The sequence below is a fragment of the Diceros bicornis genome, chromosome 19, assembly GCF_020826845.1.
Source record: "Diceros bicornis minor isolate mBicDic1 chromosome 19, mDicBic1.mat.cur, whole genome shotgun sequence".
Lineage (NCBI taxonomy): Eukaryota > Metazoa > Chordata > Mammalia > Perissodactyla > Rhinocerotidae > Diceros > Diceros bicornis.
The window spans coordinates 27,516,327-27,539,820 of record NC_080758.1 but is presented as its reverse complement, the minus strand read 5'-3'; the positions used below and the strand labels follow the sequence as shown (position 1 = coordinate 27,539,820).

Here is a 23,494-nt window from a genome sequence, read left to right as displayed (position 1 = left end):
GCCCCCTCTTATTGTTTTCACTCCTGAGGATCCTATAGTTTGGGAGATTTTTCTCCCAAACAAGCCTGACTTCTTGAAGAATGATTAATTTTCCCACATTGAATTAACTCAAGCTGAGCTTCTGATTGCGGATAAATGTTGCCAAGGCCTCACGTTAGCTTCTAAGGCTTGAGGGTGGGGGAGTATCTGTATTCTATTGGAGTGTTTAATACACAGTTCTCGAGAGCATTCATGGGACCCCACTCCTGCCCCCATGGATCCTCAGGGCCTGGGACCCCAAGGTGGGAATCAGTGGTTTAATCATCCAACATCTGTTTTACTGAAGGGGAAGGCCCAGCAAGGTGGCCAGCCCAAGGTGACATGGCAAGTTGGTGGGAGAGTGGGACCAGAGTCCCACCAGAACACCCCAGCCCTGATGCCCCCTTCCACTTTTTCTCTGACTCCGGGAACCACTAGCCATGCCTGAGGGGCTGATTTCCCTCCCTCAGCACAAATCCGGGTGATTCTTCCCTCCCTAATCGGCCCCCACCCCTGCCCACTTCTGTTTCTTGTTCCCTGTCCCACCTCCTGGTATTGACTACATCTGTGCCATCCTCAGTCCCACCCCCACTCACCCCTCTGCGCTTCCCCCAGGAGGGGGAGGGGGCCCCAAGCTGGGGCTTCTGTACTGAGACTTTTGTACACCACAAACTTTTTGTATATTTTTAATTTTGCTGAGACATGAGATATTAAAAGTCATTTCAGTACGTGCTGTTTGTGTCCTATTGTTTTGGCTGTTCTGGGCCAGAGGAAGACGATGAGGAAGGAGGGACGGGGAGGACAGATACCTTCTACCACAATCCCTGTGGCTCCTTTAAGAGACAAAGATATTTGGTTGGGAAAGGCCAAGACGGTACACAAAGCTCCCTGTTGATTGGACAGAGCTCAATCAATGAACCAAAATCTCAGGGCCAAAGGTTTTAGGGATTATCTCCAAACTCTTCATTTTACAGATAAGGAAAAAAAAGAGATAGTGGTAGGGGTGGACCTGCCAGAGGTCACAGAATGAGTCCATGACAAAATCAGGAACCGGACTGAAGTTCCTAACTCCATTAAAAAATATATATATATATATATATATATATAATTTGTGTGTGTGTGTGTGAGGAAGATCAGTCCTGAGCTAACATCCGTACTAATCCTCCTCTTTTTGCTGAGGAAGACCGGTTCTGAGCTAACATCTATTGTCAATCCTCCTCCTTTTTTTTTCCCGCCCAAAGCCCCAGTAGATTATTGTATGTCATAGTTGCACATCCTTCTAGCTGCTGTATGTGGGACGCGGCCTCAGCATGGCCGGAGAAGCGGTGAGTCGGTGCGCGCCCGGGATCTGAACCCGGGCCACCAGCAGCGGAGCGTGCTCACTTAACTGCTAAGCCACGGGGCCGGCCCCAAAACATATACTTATTGAGTACATACTTGTGCCAGACACTGTTCTAGGCACATTGAACAAGAAAGATATAAAACAGGCATGCTCCCTGCCCTCATGGAACTTACTTTCCAGAGGGTAGTGCCTCTAAAATGTGTCCCTGCCTCCAGGGTTTCCACCCTCTAATCCAGGGGTTCTCAAACTTCAAAGTGCATCTGAATCACTTGGGGGACAAGGGGCTTGTTTTAAACGCAGATTTCCATCTCCATAACCAGAAGGCAGACAGAGCATGCCTGGGAATCTGCATTTTGAAGGTTCTCCAGGGGATTCTAGTGCAAAGGCTCTGAAGATCTCACTTTGAGGACCACTGCTTTAATGCAGCCTCCCACAAATCTGATCATGAGCTTTCGTTGCTTTAGAACCTCCCATGGCTCCCAAGGACCCTCAGGATAAAGACTAAACCCTTTGCCTGATGCTGATTTTTCACAACCCGGGCCCAAAATACCCCTTGAGCCTCATCTCCTACATAACCCTGCTCGGTCCTCATAGCCTCTCCAAACTACCCATCTTCCTGTGTGTGTGAGCCTCCCCTGATTGCCACCCACCAGCCTTTCTCACCATTCTTTCATGCAGGTAGAGCCCTATTTCCTTAGGGGCCCCCAGCCCAAATGCTCAGGGAATATAGCCCCCCACCTGACCCCAGGAAGCTGGTCAAAATTGGCCTAAGACAATGGCTCTGAAAGTGGGGTCCCCAGACCAGCAGCACCGGGGAACTTAGAAATGCTGCTTCTCAGGCCCCATCCCAGACCTACTGAATCAGCCACTGTGAGGGTGGGGAGCAGCATGTTTTTATAAACCTTCCACGTGATTCTGATGCACACCAAAGCTTGGAAACCATTGGTCCAAGATCATTCCCCTGACCGAGGATTGGTGGAGGCAGGGGCATGTGACCCAAATTTGTAAGGCAGAGACTGCTATGTGTCCTCAGTATCTATGATCCCTTTTTTCTGCAAAGAGATTTTTAGCTGGGCACATGGCCACCTAGAATAGAAGACTACATTTCCCAGCCTCCTTTGTAATTAGGTGTTGCCATGGAAACAAGTTCTGGTCAATGAGATATGAACAGTAGAACTTTGTGCTACTTCCAGATCATCCCTTTAAAGGGAGGAGTTGTGCTCACCCCTGGGTCAGTTTACCCTTCCTACTGACTGCACTGCGGCTGTGTGGAGAGCCATCTTGAAGTTGAGAGCAGAACCTTAGTATGGTGGAGTGACAAGACAGGAAGCCCCTGGGTCCGGGACATACGGAAATGTCATACCTGCCCTCGACTGCTTATGTAATGGAAGAGAGAAACTTCTATCATGTGTAAGCCACTGTTATTTGGGTCTTTGTTACAGCCGAAATATATCCTGGCTAATACATCTGGTTCCTAGATTCCTAAGGGAAGTCTTTTGAAGACTCTCTGGGAAAGATTTTCCTTCACAATGAAAAGACACACAAGAAGGGGAAACCCTTGGCCTCTTCAAGGGTTGATGGCATCAAAAGCAGGATGGTGATGGATGGCATCATGTCTGTATTGCTCCTAAAGCCACTGCAGCCTTCTCACTAGCTGTGTTCGTTTGCTAGGGCTGCCATAACAAAACACCATGGACTGGCTGACTTAGAAATTTATTTTCTAACATTTCTGGAGGCTGGAAATCCAAGATCAAGGTGTCAGCAGGATAGGTTTCTTCTGAGGCCTCTCTCCTTGGCATGCAGATGGCCGTCTTCTCGCTGTGTCCTCACATGGTCTTTCCTCTGTGCGTGCGCACCCCTGGTGTCCCTCTGTGTGTTCAAATTCCTGCTTCTTATAAGGACACCAGTCAGAGGAGATGACAGCCCACTCTACAGCCTCATTTTAACTTAATCATCTCTTTGAAAGTCTTATCTCCAAAAACAGTCTCATTCTGAGGTACTGGGAGTTAGGACCTCAACATATAAATTTTGGGAGACACAATTCAGCCTATTGCAGCAGCAAAGTAGAAAATGTAAGTAACTTGATTCCATTTTTGAGCTGCTCAATTAGCCAGCCCTGAAATCACTTACCATTGGACTTCTTGTCTTGAGAGAGAGTAAATTTTCCTTATTGTCTAAGACACCTTTGATCAGATAGTCTATTGTTTGCAGCCAAAAGCGTCACAATTCTGGCACTGTGTGTTTGCTCAAGCTGTTCCCTCTGACTAGGGTGACCTTCCTTTCACATGCCCTTCAAGGCTTCGCGTGACTGCCACAGGCTTGGTAAATGGCTCCTGATTCTGCCTTCTCCAACAAGTCGCTTGTCTTATATCCGAGTTCTCTGCTTCTGTGTCTCTCTCTCCAAGCAGACCATAGTCAGCATATGCGCTGTACACCTGCTACCTCATTCCCCCCTCCTGTCCCATGGCAGGCATTGATAATCAATCCGTTTTTCATGCTGGGGGTAGATCTGGTTTTTATAATCCTCTACACAGCACTCAGGCAGCCCCTGCCAGTCCACTGGAGGTGGTTCAAAAGAGACGAATGTTATTTGCCACACTGTTAAGTCTTTGAGAGGGACTTTATTTTACTCATCTCTTTTTTAATTCACGAGCTAATTTTAATAATAGGTGTTACCATTGTATGCTTCTATTCCCATTAATCCCTGCAGCAGCCTTCTGAGGCAAGCACCGTCATCATCCCGCTTTTGACATGAGACTCGGGGGTTTCGAGAGATGAACTACCTTGTTCAAGGTCATACACAATTGAACCTAGGTCCACCTGTCTCCACCCACTTCCACTGACTTTTAATAAGCGCTTGATCTGTTCATGGCCCTGGGGTGGGCACTGCAGGGAATACAGAGGTAGTTTGCTATTTCTAGTGGCATTTGGAACACTTCTTGTCCTATTTGAGATTCTCAGCGGTTCAGTGAGGTTTGGAGTTAGTCCAGGAGTAACAGAAGTCCCCATTTTACAGATAGGGAGACTGAGGCTCAGAGAGAGGAAGAGGCTTGCAAGAGCAAGAGACCACCTTTCATTCCCTGCTGCCACTCTGAGGGTGGGAATTTGGGACTTGCTCAAGGGGTTAAGTGGGAGTTTTGATATCCAGAGCACAGCCAGGGACTGGGTTGCACATCCTGGCCTCTTCCTGTTGGCCCAGCAGGCTGATGGAGAACTCACTTCCTGCTGCTGGGGGGTGACTGGCAGGATGTAGGGAGCAGGGGGGAGTGGCTGTGTAAGCTAGCACTAAACAGCCTGGGCCATTCCCCTCCCCAAGGAGGGGAGGAGGGAGACATGGAAGAGAGAAGGCTGGTGACTGGGAGTCCCCTGCGGCCCTCACCCCTAGAGGCAGTGGGGGGCTCAGACCCTCCCTCCAACAGGCACTGACCTGGCACACCAGCTTTCAGAAAAAACTTTGAAAACAATCTTATACGCTGGCCCCTGCGCTTCACAGCTTCCAGCTGCTTTCTCATCCATGCCTGACGTCTTGCACGCCACACCTCTGACTGCAGGGCGGGGCTTTGGGATTCTTGTTCCCATTGGAAAGATGAGGAAGCTGAGGCCCAGAGAGGTTACAATGAGCAACCTGCCCTGGATCATACAGCAAGTCAGTTTCAGAGCTTGGGTCTCCAGAACCCAGGTATCATGGCAAGGGCAGGAGGGGTCAATCAGAACCTTTCCAACTGTCCTCGGTGGGTCCTGCAGAGCACATAGGCCCTAGAAGTAAGGAACGAGGCCTCAGATCCAGACCAGGCAGAGATCTCAGGTTCTTCTGTTCTTCCCTGTGTGACCTCCTTGAACCAGTCTCTGCAGCTTAGCCTGTTTTTAAAATCTTTAGAATAGGTATAATAATGGCACACCAATGTTATGAGAAATAAGTGAGATGAAGTATGTAAAGTGCTCAGCACAAATCCGCAAAGGGACCCTAGTCTCCCTAATATTCTCCCAAGATAGTAAGAGAGATAGTAAAGAGATAGTAAAACAGCCCACGACACACAGACACACAGATAGGTAAATGGTTAATATTTATTGAGCACTTCATATGTGTCAGGAGCTCTTCTAAGTGCATTTAGTCCTTACAAGGTCACCAGGAGGTCAGACCTGGTACTATGTCCATTTTATAGATAGGGAAATTGAGGCACAAGAGGTTAAGGGACTTGCCCAAGCTCATAACCTTAGTAAGTGGCAAAGCTAGGCTTCAAACCCAGGCAGCTTGTCTCCAAAGCCCACGCATACTGCCTCCCTTAATAGTAATGATTAATTTTTTTAAATCATAACTTGCTTGGACACACTATTCCATAGTTTATGAAGCATTTTCCCACCCACTCTTTCATTTATTTCTCACCACAGCAGCCCAGAGAGGGAGGCAATGTTTACTCCCTATTTATAGAGGGGAGGGGGAAACTGAGGCTGTGAAAGGGGGAACTACTTCATTGCCAAGGTCACAGAGCAAGGTCAGTGGCTGAAGTAGGGGTGGAATTTGGGATTTTCTCACTCCAAATTTGGGGTACTCTTCCCCAGCCTTACTCAACCCCTAAGCCCCCTAAACAGCGAGCCTTCTGGCTAGAAGCTTGAGGCTTTCTCCCCAGGGCGGTTGCTCTAGCTGGGCTTCCACTTTTCAGCTGGACGGTCCCAAGGCTGGTCCTCCACCCCCTCCCACCTCTGCTCACTATCAGACGGGAGGAGCAGGAACTCCAGGGCTGGTGGAGTTTCCGACCAGGCAGGAAAAAGAACAAAGGAACTGCGTGGGGGGAGAGCGTGGAGGGGGTGACCGGGAGGGTGGCAGGAGTGGAGGGGACGCTTCGCCATGGAATATGAAGTCAAGAAAGGGAAAAAGGTAGGTGGGAGGTTGGGAGCGATGCAGGTAGAGATGTGTCCCCGGAGCTGGGGAAGCGGGAAGCCTGGAGTGGGGGGTGAGCAGTGAGGGGCAAAGTAGGACCTTTCTTCTCATTTGGAAGGATCTTCCTCCTGACCCTTGGACAGCCAGACATTTGGGCTCCAAACTCCCTCACCTGTCCTCCTACCGTTAGTGGCCTCTGCCATCCCTGGAATGGACAGACAGACAGGTACTGTCCAGGGAAACTCAGCCAGATAGATCCATCAGAAGATACTCCCAAACTGCTTTCCTAGTGTTCTTGGTGGTTCCTTCCTGCAGCTTTTCAGACAGAGGGACAGACAGACACCCAACAGACCCATTCCCCTGCCTCCCCAGACAGAAGGACCTCAGCCAGGGCAATTCTGTGCCCTGAGGCTGCCTGCCAGGCTTCACACGCCTACGTACTGCCCTGCTGGGTTCCAGTCTAGCCTGCGCCTCCCCATCTTTATACAAGGGGGCTGCTCTAAGGCCTCAGCCTGGGGGTCATTCCGCCACCCCCTAGGTCCTCACCCTTTCCTGACTCTCGGAAGTTTTCTAGTCTGCTCCTCTGGGCATCTCACCTGGTTGTCTTTGCGGTTCAGGGAGCCCCTCGGATTCCAACCCCACCCCCACCCCACCCCCACGGAGCCCTCATCCCCCAGGAAACCTGGGTCAGACTGTTCTAAAAGGCTGCCGTGTGAATCAAGAGGGCTCAGAAGGGAGCCAAGATGTACGTGCATGGTCTCTCTCTTGGTTCCTTCCTTCTATGGGTATTTACTGAGCACCTATTAAGTGCCAGGCTCTGTGTCTGGTACTGGTGATGATGCAGTGGTGAGCAAAGTCAGACAAGGTCCCCACTCCCTCCTTGGAGCTCACAGTCTAGTAGGGGAGGCAACTACTAATTTTTTTTTTTTTAAAAAGCAACTAATGTAAAATTGCATAAAAGTCTCCTTACACAGTGCTGGGGGACAGAATATTAGGGGACCCAGCCCTAGACTGGTCAGTCTAAGCTGAGATCTGATGGGTGGAAGGAAAGAGGGTAGGGAAGAGTGTTTCAGGCAGAGGAACAGCTTGTGCAAAAGCCCATGATGGGAAGGAATGTAGCAAGGAGGAGGGCCTGAAAGATGGCCCTGTAGCTGGAGGGCAGGAGTGAGGGGCAGTGTAGGGTAAGATAAGGCTGGAGAGGTGGGCAGAGCTGGACCATTCAGGGCCACAGACAAAACATTTACCTCCCCACCCCACTCACACAAACACACATGCTCATACACAGGATAAAGCTCCGGCTCCATAGCTGGCTTTCAAGGTCTCTATGACTTGTTCATCTCATAATTCAGCCACAACTGTCTACACACAGCTTCTCCAGGCTTGTGCTCATAGGGCCGTTGAAGCCTCCAGGGTTTTGCACATGCTGGGCCCTCTGATTGGAATGCCCTTTCCAATGAGAGGGTTTCTCATTTCTCAGAGCTTCCACATACCTCATCCAGGCTCTATGATATTTGTTTTAAAACTTGAGCTGGTCGTGCAAGAGAATCACCTGATTGCTTGTTAAAACACAGACCACTGGGTCTCACCCCCACGTTCTGATCCATTAGGTCTGGGATGGAGTGCGAGAATGTGCATTTCTCTCAAGTTCCCAGGTGATGCTGTGTGGCTGCTGCTGGGGACCCAGGCACCACGCTGAGAACTGCAGCTCTAGAGTAGTGCTCAAACTTTCCTGCAAGAGTTAGATTCTGTCGGGCTGGGCTGGGGCCCTGGAATGTGCTCCTTTAACCTTCCTCCATGCTATCTTTATGCAGGTGCCCACTGGATTACACTTAAATGTACTTATTAACTGTTTCTAATTTTTAGGAAAGCACCGAGAATAGCTTAACAAAGACCTTTGCTCTTACCACCCAGCCACACTGCATCCTAATATTTTCTGTACTTGCCCCAGCCTGGGCCCATTCCTTAAGTCCGAGCCTGGGCCTTCGCAGGGCCTCCACCCTCACCTGTGTATTTAAAATGGGGTTTTTGGAGCCAGGCTGCCCAGGGGTAAGTATTGGTTCTACCGCTACTAGCTGGTGAACGTATCAGCTAGTTCTCTCTGGGGCTCAGTTTCTCCATCTGTAAAATGAGGATCACAGAACTCCCTTCCGCAGACCTTTTGTGAGAATTAAATTAGGTAAGTAAAACGCTAAGCATGGTAAGTGCTCAATAAAGTCTGTTGCTGTTACTGACTTTCTGTTATCTCCTTGCCTCCCCGGCCCACCCCTAGGGCTTCGTATCCCCCATCCGGAGGCTGGTGTTCCCCAAGGCCGCACGCCGAGCAGCCTTTCGGAGCAGTGTGAGCCGCCGGCCCCTGCACTCCATGCCCCTCTATCCCCCCGACTACCTCATCGACCCCCAGATTCTGCTGTGTGACTACCTGGAGAAAGAGGTCAAGGTGCGTGCGGGATGAGGAGAGGGTGTGGGAAGAATCTTGGGGTGAGGAGTGTAGAGGAAAAAGTTTTCCTCGACCCTCTTAGGGTCCCTGGCTGGGTCTGAAAATTAAACTGACAGAGAGAGTAACAAGAGAAAAGCATACATATTTTATTAAATTTTTACACGTACATGAGAGCCTTCACAAGAGCATGAAGACGCCAAGAAGTGACCAGAGCAGGAGCTTTTATTCCTTTTTGACAAAGAAACAATAAATTTGTGTAGAACTGGCAAGGCAGAGTGGTTTGGGCTTGGGGTAGTAAATGGTGAAGAAGTAACAAGGTTTGTTTATACAGCCTTCTCGGCCCTAAATTCCCTGTATCTGGTGGTAAGGATGTCCCTCTTCCACCCAGTACCAGGGAGGGTACCTTTCACACCGGAGATTATTTCCTGCTTTTCAGGGAAGAAGGGTGATGAGGGGGGTGGGTCAGAGTGACCTTCCTGCTTTTGACATTTTCTCAAACTCCTACAGCTTAAGATATTCAATAGGCCAAGGTGCCATATTTTGGGGTAGCATGTCCTGGACCCCATCAGGAGAGACCTTACCTGTCCCCCACACCAACCCCTAACCAGCCCTGTCTCACACAGGGGAGGCTCAGGGGAAAGAGGCCTGGGTTCAAGGCAGCCTCTTGGTCCTGAGGGTGTGGACTCTCAGCAAGTGTTCAGGCAATATAAGCTAGCAGTGAGGTTGTGGGCTCTGGTGTGTGGAGTCCAGACTTTCTGACTATATAATATTGGGCATGTTATTTAGCTTTGCTGTGCCTGTTTTCTCATCCTTAAAGCAAAGATAAATGAATGAACATGCATAAAGCTCTTAGGACTGTGTCTGGCTTCTATGACGGCCTTAATAACAGTTATTATCAGGTTATTACTATTAATTCAGATATTTCTAGCTCAGTCTGCCCACACTGCCTCCGGGAGGAGTCAGGGTCCTCCAAGGCTTCAGGGTGACCTCTCTCTGCCCTTTTCCCACCCCCACCCCATCTCTCATCCAGTTCCTGGGCCACCTCACCTGGGTCACCTCCTCACTGAACCCCTCCAGCCGGGACGAGCTCCTGCAGCTGCTGGACACGGCCAGGGTGAGGCTCTGGGGAGAGGGATGGGCAGGGTCTTGTCCCCTTGTCCCTCTCCCACCCGAGGCCGCCGGGCACTCAGGCGACCTGACCCACCCCGCAGCAGCTGAAGGAGCTGCCGCTGAAGACCACGGCGGAGCAGGACAGCATCCTGAGCCTGTCGGCCCGCTGCCTGCTGCTCACCTGGCGCGACAACGAGGAGCTCATCCTGCGCATCCCCACTCACGAGATCGCCGCCGCCTCCTACCTGCAGGACGACGCGCTGCACCTGCTCGTGCTTAAGACCGGTACAGCGGGCGGGGCCTGGCCGGGGGCAGGGCCGGGAGGCGAAGAGGGAAACGGCCAATGCCTAGCTTTGGGAAGGGGCATGACCTGGGGCAGGGGCGGGGCCTGAGACTGGGTGATGGGGTGATGGAAAAGGCCTGACCACACTACCCTAAGACTAGGGACAGGCCATATGCAGGAAGACGGAGCCCAAGGTTGAGGATGAAGGGTGGGCGGCCTGACCCACCATCCTGAGGCCAGGTGGCGGAGCCGGAGAAGGGTGGAGAAGCCAGAATGCTAAGACCTGAAGTTAAACGGCGAGGTGAAGGGGAGCGTGGCTGCGTCGCCCTGAAGCTGGAGGGAACCTCGGGCGAGGAGCGGAGTCCGATCTAGGGGCGGGGCCACAGGCCGGGGAGGCGGAGCTCGTGGCCAGGGTAGCTGGTGGGAGGGGTCGGACAAAGCCAAACTAGGGGCGGGGCCTGAGACCGGGGGCGGGGTTGAGGGGAAGCCGGAATCCAAGGAGGGGCCCTGAAACCAGGGACAGGGTCCGAGTCAAGGGTACAGAGGTAGGGGAGAGGTTGACCACCACCCTCAGACCAGATGGTGGGGGTCGGGTGGGCTGGTGGGAATGGCCTGCGGAGCCAAAACAGGGGTGGAGCCTGAGGCCGGGGGCGGGGCCCAAATGTAATAACGCGACGTGGGGGTGGGTCTGGCCTCAAGACTTTGGAGCCAGGGGCGGGGCCAGGCGCGGGTGGACCTCTGGGTGGCAAGGTCAGTCCCCCCAGCTGGCCTCGGGAGGGGGCTCTTAGCCCGGATCGCCTGCGGCTGACGGCCACCCGGCCTCTCCTAGGTCTGGGCGTGGACCCGGTGCCGGCCGGCGTAGACGCCAGCCCCGGCGGCGCGGGGCGCGACCCGGGCCCGCCGGGCGCGGCGCCCGAGAAGCGGCGGGTGGGCACCACGGAGCGGCGCCACACCATCTGCAGCCTGGACTGGCGGATGGCGTGGGGCGGGGCCGCGGGCGCCGAGGCCCGGGCCGGGGGCGGCGGCGGCGGCAGCCTGGAGCGCCAGCGCGCCGGGGCGCGGGCGTCTGGCAGCTGGGAGCGGCGGCAGACGTTCAGCGGCAGCTGGGAGCGGCGGCACGGCGGCGGCGGCGGCGGCGCGGGCAAGCCGGGCGGCAGCTGGGAGCGGAGGCAGGCGGGCGGCGGCAGCTGGGAGCGGCGCCACCCGGGCTCCAACCCCCTGGACCCGCAGGACCCCAGCCCCGACGCCTACTGCAACCTCGTCATCCTGGCTGTGGCCAACAGGGTGAGCCCGAGGGCACCTGGCGCCCCTGCGCCCTGCCTCCCGGGCGCCCTCCCACCCTCCTCCCAACCTCCTCAGGAGGTTCCCGAGGTCTACCCTGACCTCTTTCCTTCTCCCTCCTTCGGGCCTGCCCAGGACTCCAGGTACTACCTGTGTCCATGACGCCAAAAGGCTTCTAAACTCCAGCCCTGGACACCTCCCCCTTGCTGCCCCAATGGGATGAAAACTCAGAATGGCCAAAACAGCCTTGATCTAACCCCTCCTCCAGCCCTGCTCCTTCTCCAGTGTCGTCAGTGTCGGCACTACCACAGTAACAATCATGAGGACACTAATCACCAGCATGAACCAAGTGCCAAACCATGCCCGACACAGAACCAGCATTAACTTATTCATTCTCACAGTAACCCCTAGAGGCAAATATTTCAACCATCCCCATTCTATAGAGAAGGAAACGGAGACCCAGAGGCTAAGTAACTTGTGCAAGGTCAGACAGGAAGCTGGTGGTGATTTCAGCATTGGGACCCAGGAAGTTCAGAGCCTGTACTCTTGGTAACTATGGTGGTCACTCAAGACAGAAGCCTTCCCAGCCATTCTTGCCTTCCCTACCCCAATTCATGTTTGCTTTTATTTATTTGACCATGTTTATTGAGCACCAACTTTGTGCTAGGCATTGGACTAGGTGCTATGGATACAGAGAGGAACGATGAACAAGACATATTTGGTGTCCCCCCTTAGGGAGCTCACAGTCCAGCAGACACCCTCAAGCCCTGAGCCTTCCAAGCTTTTCCTCTGACCCAGGGCCCCCAGCTCCCTCTGTATGCACACTGTGGTGAGCAAAACAGACAGACGTGCGCCTGTCTAGAGGCAGAGATGGATAATAACCAGAAATGCGGACTCCAGAGCTGACTGGCTCCCCCTTGAAACACTTTCTCACTTGGCACCCAGCTCTCCACATTCTCCTGGTTTTCCTCCTGCCTCCCTTGCTGCCCCAGCTCGGGAGCTGGTTCCTCCTCTTCTCTCCAGCCTCTTAAGGTTGGAGTGCTCCAGGCTTAGTCCTTGATCCTCTTCTCTCCTTTACGCTCGTTTCTAGGTGATCTCTAGTCTCATAGCCTTTAAAACACTGAGAACTCCACATTTATCTCTCACCAGATCTCCAGATACATTTCTCCACTCAGCCTCTCATTCGAAGGCCTAATGACCATCTCAAACCTAACACGCCCAAAGCTGAGCTCCCATCTTCTCCCCCAAACCTGCGCTTCCTTAGTCTCCCTGTCTTGATTAATGGCAGCTCTGTCCTTCCGTTGCTCAGACCAAAACCTTGCAGTGATCCTTGGCTCCTCTCTCTCTCACAACCCATATCTACTCTGTCAACAAATCCTGTGGGCCCTATTTTTAAAATATAACCAAAACCCGTCTACTTCTCCCCCTTGTCCCCACCCGGGTCCATGCCCATCTTCTATCACCTAGATCATGCAGTCACCTCTCACTGATTCGGCCCTTGCTTACAATCTGTCCCGCACAGGATCAGAGCAGCCCTGTTAACACGTAAGTCACATTGTGTCACTGCTCAAAATCTTCCAGTGGCTCCCATTTCACTCAGGGTAAAAGCTGATGTCCTTACAGCTGCTTATAAGGCCACTGACTTAGAATGGTGGCTCCAGCCACTATGCCCACTCCCTCTCTGGCCTCATCTCTTTCTACTGTCTTCTTTATTTCACTCCACTCCAGCCAGACTGGTCTCCTTGGAGAGTGCAAGAGACTTGTGTGTTCTGGATGTTTCATTGTGGTATCTCCAGCACTGGAACAGTGCCTGGCACACAACAGATGCTCAATAAATAGTGAATGAATGGATGAATTAAGGCATATTATATTATTATGCTTTGCAATGGGGACCAAGAAGAAAACAAGAGGGTTACAGTGATGATGAGGGAGGAGATCCATTTTCCACAGGGGAAACGAGTTGATGCCTTTTAAACTGAAATGTGAAGGAGAGGAAGGAGTCAGCAGGGCAAAGAGCCAGGAAAGTGAATTCTAGGCAGAGGGAACAGTGTGCCCTGTTTATCTCAGTGGACTGTGAGGGCTTTAGGGTACAGACCTCATCTAATTCACCTCTGTGGCCCCGGAGCCTAGACCAGTGCCTGCCAAGCCATAGGACTAAATGAGAATGTGTGGAATGAGCAAATAAATGAAGAGTTGTTTTCCGGGAGTGTCTGAGCCTCTGGCCTCCTATCCAAGGCATCGTGGTCCCAAGGAGGGTACAAAAGTTAGAGTCAAAAAACCTGGATGCGGATATTTACCAATGCTGTGAACCCGCTGTGTGAGCTTGGGCAAGTCACTTAACTGCTCTAAGCCTCAGCGTCTTTTATAAAATAAGAATCCTCTCTTTTCTGTCCGTTTTGTAGGGTTATTGTAAGGATCAATCCTGGTTTAATGTTTAGTACATTCTGCCGTCCCAAAATGCCTATCCTGGGTTACATTTTCATTTACACCCAGGGCTTCTTTAGAGGCACAAAATAGGAAACGGCTTCATGCAGATGGTCTCTTCATCAGTTATTGTCTTTCTATGTCTCTTGCTTAAAGACATAAAGAGGTAAATTAAAGAGGCAAATTCCTCTTCACGTTTGCAGTCTCAAAAAAGTTTCACCCAGGAACTTAAATTCCTTCCTTCTATCAGAAACTGAAGTTCATATATTCATCCTGCTTCCATTTTTGCCCTGGGTACCAGGAAGCTCATGTCTAAATATGGCATCCAGTAGTAGTAACCATGTTGAGCCTAAATCATACATTTAATTCTTCCTCCTCCTAGTAGGTATTAGGAGACCTGGGTTCTAGTCCTGGCTAATCACTTCATCTCTCTGGGCCTCCGCTTCCTACCTATAAGTTAAACTAAATTAGGACTCATTTTAGATAAGCTTCAGGAGGGCCCGTGAATCCCCCAGAAATTTGGGGTGCATGTGCACATTTTTCAGGGCAAAGGAGTTAGAGTTGTTGCTGGATTTTATAAAGGGGTCCAAGACCCAGAGAATGGCCATATAATTTTGATGGGGAATGTCCTCAAGGTCAATGTAAAGGGATCCATTGGGTACTTGTGTATGTGTGTGCGCGCGCCCCTGTGAGCCTCCTCACGCTGTGTTTTAGGAAGCAGGGGCATCCTGGTCACTGGTGAGGGCCTGAGCTCTCTGTCCTCCTCCCTGGACCAGGATGCTGCCGAGGAGTCCTGTGCCCTCATCTGTCAGGTCTTCCAGATCATCTACGGGGACCAGAGCATCGAGTGCGTGGACCGGGCCGGCTACCACTACACGTCCACACCCGAACGGCCCTGGCTCTGCAGCCGCAGTGAGTACCCGAACCCCTGGCCGCCCCTCCTGTGAAACATCCAGAAAGGCTGGGGGAGGGGAGATGGCCCAGGACCCGGGCTGATGAAAGCCTTTAGGGGCCTGATCTCTACCACAGTTACAGGGTACCCCGCTACGTAGTTAAAATAAAATGTTGATTTTCATGATGACGTCAAACCTCGCTTCTTCATACATGTGCCGGTTGCCAGATTCAGAACGAGCCCCTCAGAGCTGAACTGCTCTCTCTCCCTTTGGTTTTTGGAGTCTCTGCTTTGCAGAAACCTAAGACACGCATTGTCTGTTTACTGAGCCATCTAGGTCCACTAGGACTCTATGTCAAAATCAAGATTTCCAGACCGGAAATTGAAGGTTTCCTTGAAAGCAATCAAGGGCTGGAATGAGAATGAGACCAGTAGAGGCATTTATTGAACACGAACTATGTGCCAAGCACAGTACTAATGTGCTCGTAGCAACCTTTCCTATCCTGTTTGCCACTGTATCCCCTGTGCCTTGCATGAGACCAGGGACATCACAGATGCTCAAGAAGTATTTTCTGAACAGATCAAAGAACTCTCTGAGGCCTTATGATTCCAGTTTTACAGATAAAGATATTAAGGCTCAGAGTAGTCGATAAATTGCTCAAGGTCACACAGCTGGGAAATGGCAGAGTCAAGATTCAAATCCAGGCGTCTCTGACTCTAAAGCTTCTATCTGCAACAGCCTCACTCCCCATGCTGCCTTCAAGGCCGTAAGTGAACTTCCTCAGCCACAGCCCCCTCAACGTGGTCCCTGTTTGCATAGGTTCAGCAACAGGGAGCCGGCTCCTTCCTTCTGGAGGCACTCCCGCCTGTGGGAAGTTGGGATAGTTCATTGACTCTCACAGGGATGGTGGACAAGTAAATGCAATAATTTAACAAATATTTCAACAAACTCACTCATTCAACAAATATTTATTGAGCACCTACTATGTGTTGGATCTTGCAAATCACCAGGATATACCGGTGAGCAAAACCAGACATGACCCTGCCCTCACCTGCTTTATTGAGGCAGGCCGACAGTCATTACATCGCTACACAAATGCAGTGTAACCACACGCTGTGCTGTGAGGACGGATAATGAGGAACCTCCTCCCCTGGGAGGGTCCTGAGGAAGTGACACTGAGTGAGCCAAGGTCGGAAGGGTGAGGCTCGTGGATTCAGTGAGGTAACAGGGCCAGGTGCAGAGCAAGTTCTCTGTAAATGTGCTTCTTTCTTCTCAAGATTTTGAGTTCCTTCCCCCTTATAAAGTTCTTTTTTGTCTCGCTCAAACACACACAGTTTACAAAACCCTCCCTCACCTGTTCCCTAGCCTGCTACCCCCAAGATCCCCATGAGGTAGGCAGGAGGCCGTATTGTCCAGTGTTGGGGAAGTTGAGGGCCAGGAGAGGGGAGGCGAGTTGCCCCAGGCCAGCTGTGTGTTGGTGATGGGGGCAGGAACCATGGTCAGAATCTTCCGTTGGCTGCCCATTTCACTCGAAGTAAAAGCTAACACACTTACCATTGCTTCCAGTGCCATCCATCCTCCAGCCACCATCCCAACCTCAGGGTGGGGAAGAGGGTGGGGCCTCAGGGAGCCAGGGATGCTGGTCCCTCTTTGCTGCCTCTGACAGCCCCTCTGTCTGCTGGCCCAGGTGACAGCTGCCGCACGGACGGGACTTACGCCTACGACGCCGACTTCAGCTGCTGCAGCTCCTTGTGGGTACCACCCTTGCCGGGGACACGACTCTTGCCCACCCTGCCCACTCCTGCACAAACAGGGTCACCCTTCTCGGCATTCTTGAGTCCCCTGTGGGACTCAAGAGAGGGTGGGAGAAAGTGACCCTACCTAGATTTGTGCTGAGACACTGGGCACTGAGGGTGGGAGGTAGACTGGGACCTAGGAGCTCATGGGATCCAGACCTCTGAGAAGCCCGGGGGACAACCAGGACCTAGAACTGGGTCCATGTAGGCCTGCGGTTCTCTCCCAGTCGTCCTGACACCGTGGCCTGTGGAGTCCAAAATCACAGCTAATGCCAAAAAATAATTTTGGTTTACTTTAGTTTTGGTTCCATGTAATAGAAAACCCTAAAATAGAAGCTTAAACAAGAGCTTTTTTCTCCTGTCTCTTACATAAAGTAGACCAGGAGTTCACGACCTTATGGTCATCAGGGCCCCACGCTTATCTTTTCCTCCCTCTTCAGCCCTTGCTTCCATCCTCAGGGTTTCCTCAAGAACCAAGATGGTGGTTATAGCTCCAGCCATCACAGTAGCATACCAGGGCCTCTTTAAAGAGCTTTGCTGGGATTCCCACCTGACAATTTCTGCTTACACCTCATTGGCCAGAACTTGGTCACATGGCCTCAACTAGCTGCAGGCAGGACTGGAAAATGTAGGATTAAAAAAAAAAATTTCTCCACTGGGCACATTGTCCAGGGTTCTATTTAGTGTGACCGACCACACCCCAGTTTGCCCAGGATTGAGGGGTTTCCCAGGGCACGGGATTTTCAGTCCTGAAGCCAGAAAGTCCCAGGCAAAGCAGGATGAGTTGGTCAGGCTACTTCTGTTACTAAGGCCTTTCGCTTGACAAGTAGCAGTCTCTGCCAGTGGTATATGCCCTCCTTTTCCTTTTTTTTCCTTTTTTCCTTTCCTTTACCTTTTTAGTGGCAATATATTTGCCCTCCTGATATTGTGTGCCTTGGACCAGTCCTTAAACAACCTGATATTTGCTGGAGAGATGACAACCATGATAATGACTAATTGAGCTTGCTCTGTGCCAAGTGCTGTCCTATAAAGCACTTCGTTATTTTTTAATCAACATAGCAACATTACAGTGGCTACTGTTTATTTATTGCTTATAGTCCATGACTCTAAGTGCTTTACATATATTAACTCCTCTAATTCTTATGACGCCAATTTTTCTCATCCCATTTTACAAATGGAGAAACTGAGGAATAGAGAAGTTAGGTAGCTTGCCCAAGGTCAAGCAGCTAGTAAGTTGTAGGCCTGGGATTTGAACCCAAGCAGGCTGCCTCCAGATTCCACACCCTTAACCACTAAGCTACACTGCTTCTCTGTAGGTAATAATGGAAGATGCTTCTGGAACAATTTAGAGACCAGGAAGCAGGTTGACATTTTATTAGGCAATATTTATTGAGTACCTATCATGTGCCAGGCACTGTGCTGTGTGCTAGGATCACAGTGGGAACAAGACAAAACGAGACCCACGCTTGGCACATAGTAGGTACTCAGCAAACGAAGAAAACACCAAGGTCCCTGCTCTTGCATGGTTCAGAGTCTAGCACAGGAGACAGTGAAGTCATTATTTAATGGTAACAAGCATTAATGGTAATAAGCACTAAAGAGAAGCTCAGAGTCCTGAGAGAGAGGCTGTGGGGACCCTGCCTCATCTGGGGAGTCAGGAGGGCCTCTCAGAGGTGATGACCCTTGAACTGAGACCTGGAGGAGGGAAGGGGCAGAGCAATGTGTGTAGAGGGAACAGCATGTGCGAGGATTCTGAAGCTGGATAAAGCTTGGTGTGTCAGAGGAGCAGCCAGGGGGCCGCTGTGGCTGCAGCAGAGGGTGTGAGGGACAGAGTGGTCAGGGAGGACGTTTGGTGGGGGATCTGGAAAGGCCTTGCATGTCATGCATAGATCTATAGACTTTATGACCACATTGGACAGAGTGTTTAATGCAGTCTGGGGGGATCAAGGAAAATTTTCCTGAGAAGGTGACATTTAAGATCCAAAGATGAATAAGAATGACTTGAGCGAAAGACAGGGAGAGAGGCATTCCAGGCAGGGGGAACAGCATGTGCAAAGGCCCAGAGGTGAGGAAGTACTTGGAGTATTAGAGGAAAAGGGAAAAGGCGGGGTGGCCTGAGCATAAAGAGCAAAGGAGAGCACAGCAAGAGATGAGGCTTGAAAGACGAGGCAGATCATGCAGGGCCTTGAATCTGGGCTGAGGCCCCAGGACCAGCGCGTTGGTAGCCGTGCCCTCCCACCTTCAGTCTGCCACAGGGAGAGGGACTGGAGGGAGGAGAGTGAGGGCCCGTTTCTGCCTGCCCCTGCAGCAATGGCTCCCAGGACACATTTGAAGCGTGTTACAGCGGCACGTCCACACCCTCTTTCCATGGCTCCCACTGCAGCGGCAGCGACCACAGTGGCCTGGGCGTCGAGCAGTTGCAGGATTACATGGTCACGGTGAGTTGGGATAGGCAGGCAAACAGCACAAAGGCCTGGAGGCTGGAGAACACATGGGAATATTCAGGAATCGCCAATAATCCTGCACGTAACTGAAGCGTAGGACCTCAGAGGTCAGCACGGGACATGGGGTTAGGAGAGTAAACTGAGGCTAGCTTCTCAAAGGCCTTAACTAATGTCAACTAGCATTAATTGAGTGCTTGCTGTATACCAGGCACTGTTCTAAGCCCCTTTTGTGCATCATTTCTTTTAATCCTTTCAACAACCCCAGAGGGAGATGCCATCATTATCCTCACTTGGCAGATGAGGAAAGCAAGGGTCAGGGAGGCTGTCACCTACCCAAGATCACAGAGCTGGTCAATGAAGGGGTCAGGATATGAAATCTGGCAGCTTGAGTCCACATCCCATTCTCAGATGCAGCCCAAGGGGTCTGGATGTCCCCCAGCAGGCCATGGAAGGGTCTTCAGAGGGGGGCTGAGACAAATATGCCCTTAGAGAGGGCTCTGGGTCTTTTAGGCAGGGGTTGGGTGGGGGAGCTCCCCGGGATTGATCTCGAATGGTGTCCCCACAGCTGCGGAGTAAGCTAGGGCCCCCTGAGATCCAGCAGTTTGCGCTGCTGCTGCGGGAGTACCGGCTGGGGCTGCCCATCCAGGACTACTGCGCCGGCCTGCTGAAGCTCTACGGAGACCGGCGCAAGTTCCTCCTCCTTGGTGAGTTCTCTGCCCCGCCCCCTAGGGTCAGCCGAGGCCCCTCATGGTCCATGACATCCCCCGTCAGGCACCAGGCTGGGAGTATTCACTTCTTACCCCGCAGCCTCCAATAAGGCCAAGATGGTGAGATCCGTGGGGCATATGAGGAGACCAAGGTGCAGAGAGGGGAAGGGACGTGCCTGCCAATAAAAAGAAAGCACTGGTACAGCCATTTCATCTTCACAGCAAAGCTGGGAGAGGGAATAATTCTTCCCATTTTACTCCATGAGGAAGCTGAGGCTCAGAGAGGCTAAGGAACTTGTCCAAGATCACACAGCTAGTAAGCAAAGCTAATAATAACAGGAATAATACTATTAATAAGCTAACACGTATTTGGCAGTTACCGTTTGCCAAGCATCATATCAATGAATGCCCTTAGTTCTGGGAAGGAGAAATTATTATTTGCCCCCATTTTGCAGATGAGGAAACTGAGGCTCAGAGAAGCAAAGTACAGAAGTCACATAGCTAGTAAGTAGAGATGGAAGCAAAACGAGCTACCTTCTGTGGGGCACTTAGTGTGGCCTAAGTACCTTATTTAATCCTCACATCCCTACCGGGAGAACAGGGAGGTGCAGTTATCTCAATTTTACAGGGGAGGAAAGTAAGGCTCAGCGTAGTTAGTTAATGAGAGTCACACGACTCATAAATGGGAATATAACAATTGTGATAATAATAATAACAATAATAAGCGAACATGTAGTGAGCATTTACTGTGCGCCGAGCATCGTGTCATTCTCTGGCTCAGAGAGTCGAGGAACTTGTGCAGGGCCACACAGCCCGTGAGTGGCGGGGGGGGGATTTGAACTCAGATCTCCAGAGGCGGTGATTCCTCTGGGGGAGGGGAAGGGCTGAAGGCCCAGGATCACGCTGCCCCTCGGCCCGCAGGGATGCGGCCCTTCATCCCGGACCAGGACATCGGCTACTTCGAGGGCTTCCTGGAGGGCGTGGGCATCCGCGAGGGCGGCATCCTCACCGACAGCTTCGGCCGCATCAAGCGCAGCATGAGCTCCACGTCGGCGTCTGCCGTGCGCAGCTACGACGGCGCGGCCCAGCGGCCCGAGGCGCAGGCCTTCCACCGGCTGCTGGCCGACATCACGCACGACATCGAGGCGCTGGCCCCTGACGACGACGAAAGCACGGACGAGGAGGCGCGGGGCTCCCCGGGCCAGGGCGACGCGGCCGAGGACAACTACCTGTAGCCTGTAGCCGTGCGGGCCCGCAACCCTGCCTCTGGGTCCCTCACTCTCTCGCCTGTGGGCCCCATCCCCAGGGCCCCCTCTTGACACCCGGACGCCGGGCCTCCACTCCCGTCCCCGCCCTCGGGGCTCTGGCCCCTGCAGTACCGAGAATGTCCTGCAGGGGGCGGCACCCTAAAGTCCTGGGCAGTCGCCCGAGGCTCAGCAGGCCGCCCTGCCAGGTGCGGGTGGGCTGCGTCCTTCTTTGTCCCGCTAGTCTCGAGGCTCGGCCCCGGGACACCGCCTCCTCCCCGCGACTCTGCGGCTTTCTGGAGGCCAAGGGAGGGATGAAGAGTGGGCTCCACCTGCTGGCCGACTGAGAAAAGAGTTCCTAGAGCCCAGAGACGTCTATTCCCCCTGTTTTACAGTGGGAGAAACTGAGCTTCACAAGAGGAGAAGGGACTTGAGGGAATCTCTTATCTCATTACCTCAAACTGACCATACTAAATAGTGTAGAGGGTCTTTTTAAGCCTCTAAATGGCAGGGTCTCCCCTCCCCTGATGGCAGGAATTGGATTATCAGTGTGGAATGGAGGTTTTTCTCTACTGGGAGTTGACTCAGGAGTTCTGACCTGGGTCCCAGTCCTGGCCCTAAGACTGAACAAGTTGTTTGTTCAGATCTTGGATTGGGAGCCACACAGACCCAGGCCTCCTGTCTAGTTAGTGTCCTGGCCTCTCTGGGCCTCCCGTTCCCTCATCTGTCTGATGAGATGGGCCCACCTACCTCCCAGGGTGGTCGTGGGGATTAACCAAGGCCAAGACCTTAGTGCTGGGTCTAGCACAGGATAGGTGCTCACTAAATGCTGTTCCCTTCCACATCTCACACTTCCTGACTCAGTTTACCTGTCTTTACCCTGTGTGCACTGGAATGGGAAATGAGATGGGAGTGAGATGTAAGAAGACCCTCAGGGAGCTCATGGTTTGGGAAGAAGAAATAGGACTTGCCCCTCACAGCTCTGTTACAGCCTGGCTCCATGCTCAAGTCCCAAACAAAAAGTACCCAAAATTCCACAGACAGCTATCTCAGGGATCTGGGGTAGTCAAAGAAATCTGAAGGCAGGGTTGGAGAGGGAGAGAAGGCAGGATAAGGACACCCTGAGTAAAGGCTCCGAGGGTAAAAGAAATAAGCCCTGAGAGGAGGCCGGAGACTCTCATAGAAGAGCTAAAATTTGTAAAACTTTACAGAGACTTCCGTGGCCAGAGACAGGGTACATACCATGAGGTAGGTACTATTATCATCAATTTTAAAGTAATATTATCGGGGCCGGCCCTGTGGTGTAGTGGTTAAGTGCGTACGCTCCTCTGCTGGTGGCCCGCATTCAGATCCCGGGTGCGCACCGACGCTCTGCTTGTCAGGCCATGCTGTGGCGGCGTCCCATATAAAATGGAGGAAGATAGGCATGGATGATAGCCCAGGGCCAATCTTCCTCAGCAAAAAGAGGAGGGTTGGCATGGATGTTAGCTCAGGGCTGATCCTCCTCACAAAAATAAATAAGTAAATAAAGTAATATTATCATTATTAGGGCTTCAGGTCCAGAGAGTTCCATGATTCATACTCAGTTTGTGGCAAATGACCATACCATCATAACTGGTCCATGCAAGGCCCTTCTGATGTTTTGTTTTATCTTCCCCTCCATCTATACATTCCCCATACTCCTTCCACTCCCCACCATGCGCACCCACTCCTATGTGTTGACATATGTCCCTGGACGTACAATTCACATGCTATGTGTATGTGTTTACCCTGCATAAATGCTGTTTGTAAGGGTCTCATTCTGATGCTTCCTTTTTTCAGTCTATAATGTGGTTTTAATAATCTATGTTGCTGTAGGAAAATCTAGTTTAGCGCATCAAACTGCTGCAGAATAATCTAAGCTGAGCATCTACTGTTTTATTTATCCATTCCCCCAGTGTTGGACACTCAAGTGGCTTCCAGTTCTCTCTTACAAACAACACTGTGATAAACATCTTTGTACACGACCTTTATGGACCTATGTGAAAATTTCTTTGGGCTCTATACCCAAGAGTGGAGTTACTAGATCACAGGCATATATGTTTTAAATTTCACTAACTTCTGCTAGAATGGCTCCATTAGCAGCGTGTGAAGGACGATGTCTCCACCCATTTTCATCAGCTTTTACGTTATCTGACTTGGTAATTTTTGCCTACAGTTTGAGTGTAAGGCGGCATCTCATTGTTGTTTCAACTTGCATTTCTCTGTTAATCTTGAGATTCAGAACCTCCTTTTTGACGTGTCAGGCATTTGGGCTTCACCTTCAGTGAATTGCCTGTTCATAAGTTTTGACCATTATCTGTTGGGTTTTCCTGTCTTTTTCTTGTTGATTTGCAGGAGTAGCTTATAAATTTTAGATATTAATCCCTTGTTGAATGTAGATGTCCCAAAGGTCTTCTCCCAATATGTTGCCCATCTGTTCAGTTTATCTATGGCTTCAGTTCTCAAATTTTAGCATGCATCAAAATCTCCTAGAAGGCTTGCTAAAACACAGATACGTGAGCCCTGCCCCAGAGTTTCTGACTCAGTAGAGCGGGAGTAGGGTGCGAGAATTTGCATTTCTAACAAGTACTCGGGTGATGCTGATGGTCCAGGGA

The 23,494-nt window shown here is 51.5% G+C and overlaps 1 protein-coding gene across 1 annotated transcript; it reads left to right on the top strand.

Moving 5' to 3' along the window:
- Positions 1–2,135: 2,135 nt before the first annotated feature.
- Positions 2,136–22,651, top strand: CCM2L (CCM2 like scaffold protein). The gene is made up of 11 exons (XM_058562183.1): positions 2,136–2,147; positions 2,687–2,770; positions 8,509–8,676; positions 9,707–9,790; positions 9,888–10,071; positions 10,899–11,353; positions 14,551–14,686; positions 16,355–16,418; positions 18,772–18,901; positions 19,473–19,611; positions 20,536–22,651. Exons 1-11 carry the CDS (start codon positions 2,136–2,138, stop codon positions 20,847–20,849), a joined length of 1,770 nt encoding a protein of 589 aa, XP_058418166.1. The 3' UTR covers positions 20,850–22,651.
- The last annotated feature ends 843 nt before the right edge of the window (positions 22,652–23,494 follow it).

Coding starts and splice junctions, on each gene's coding strand:
- CCM2L (XM_058562183.1), top strand. Junction 10,072..10,898: donor CCTGCTCGTGCTTAAGACCG/GTACAGCGGGCG, acceptor GGCCTCTCCTAG/GTCTGGGCGTGGACCCGGTG. Junction 16,419..18,771: donor TTCAGCTGCTGCAGCTCCTT/GTGGGTACCACC, acceptor CTGCCCCTGCAG/CAATGGCTCCCAGGACACAT.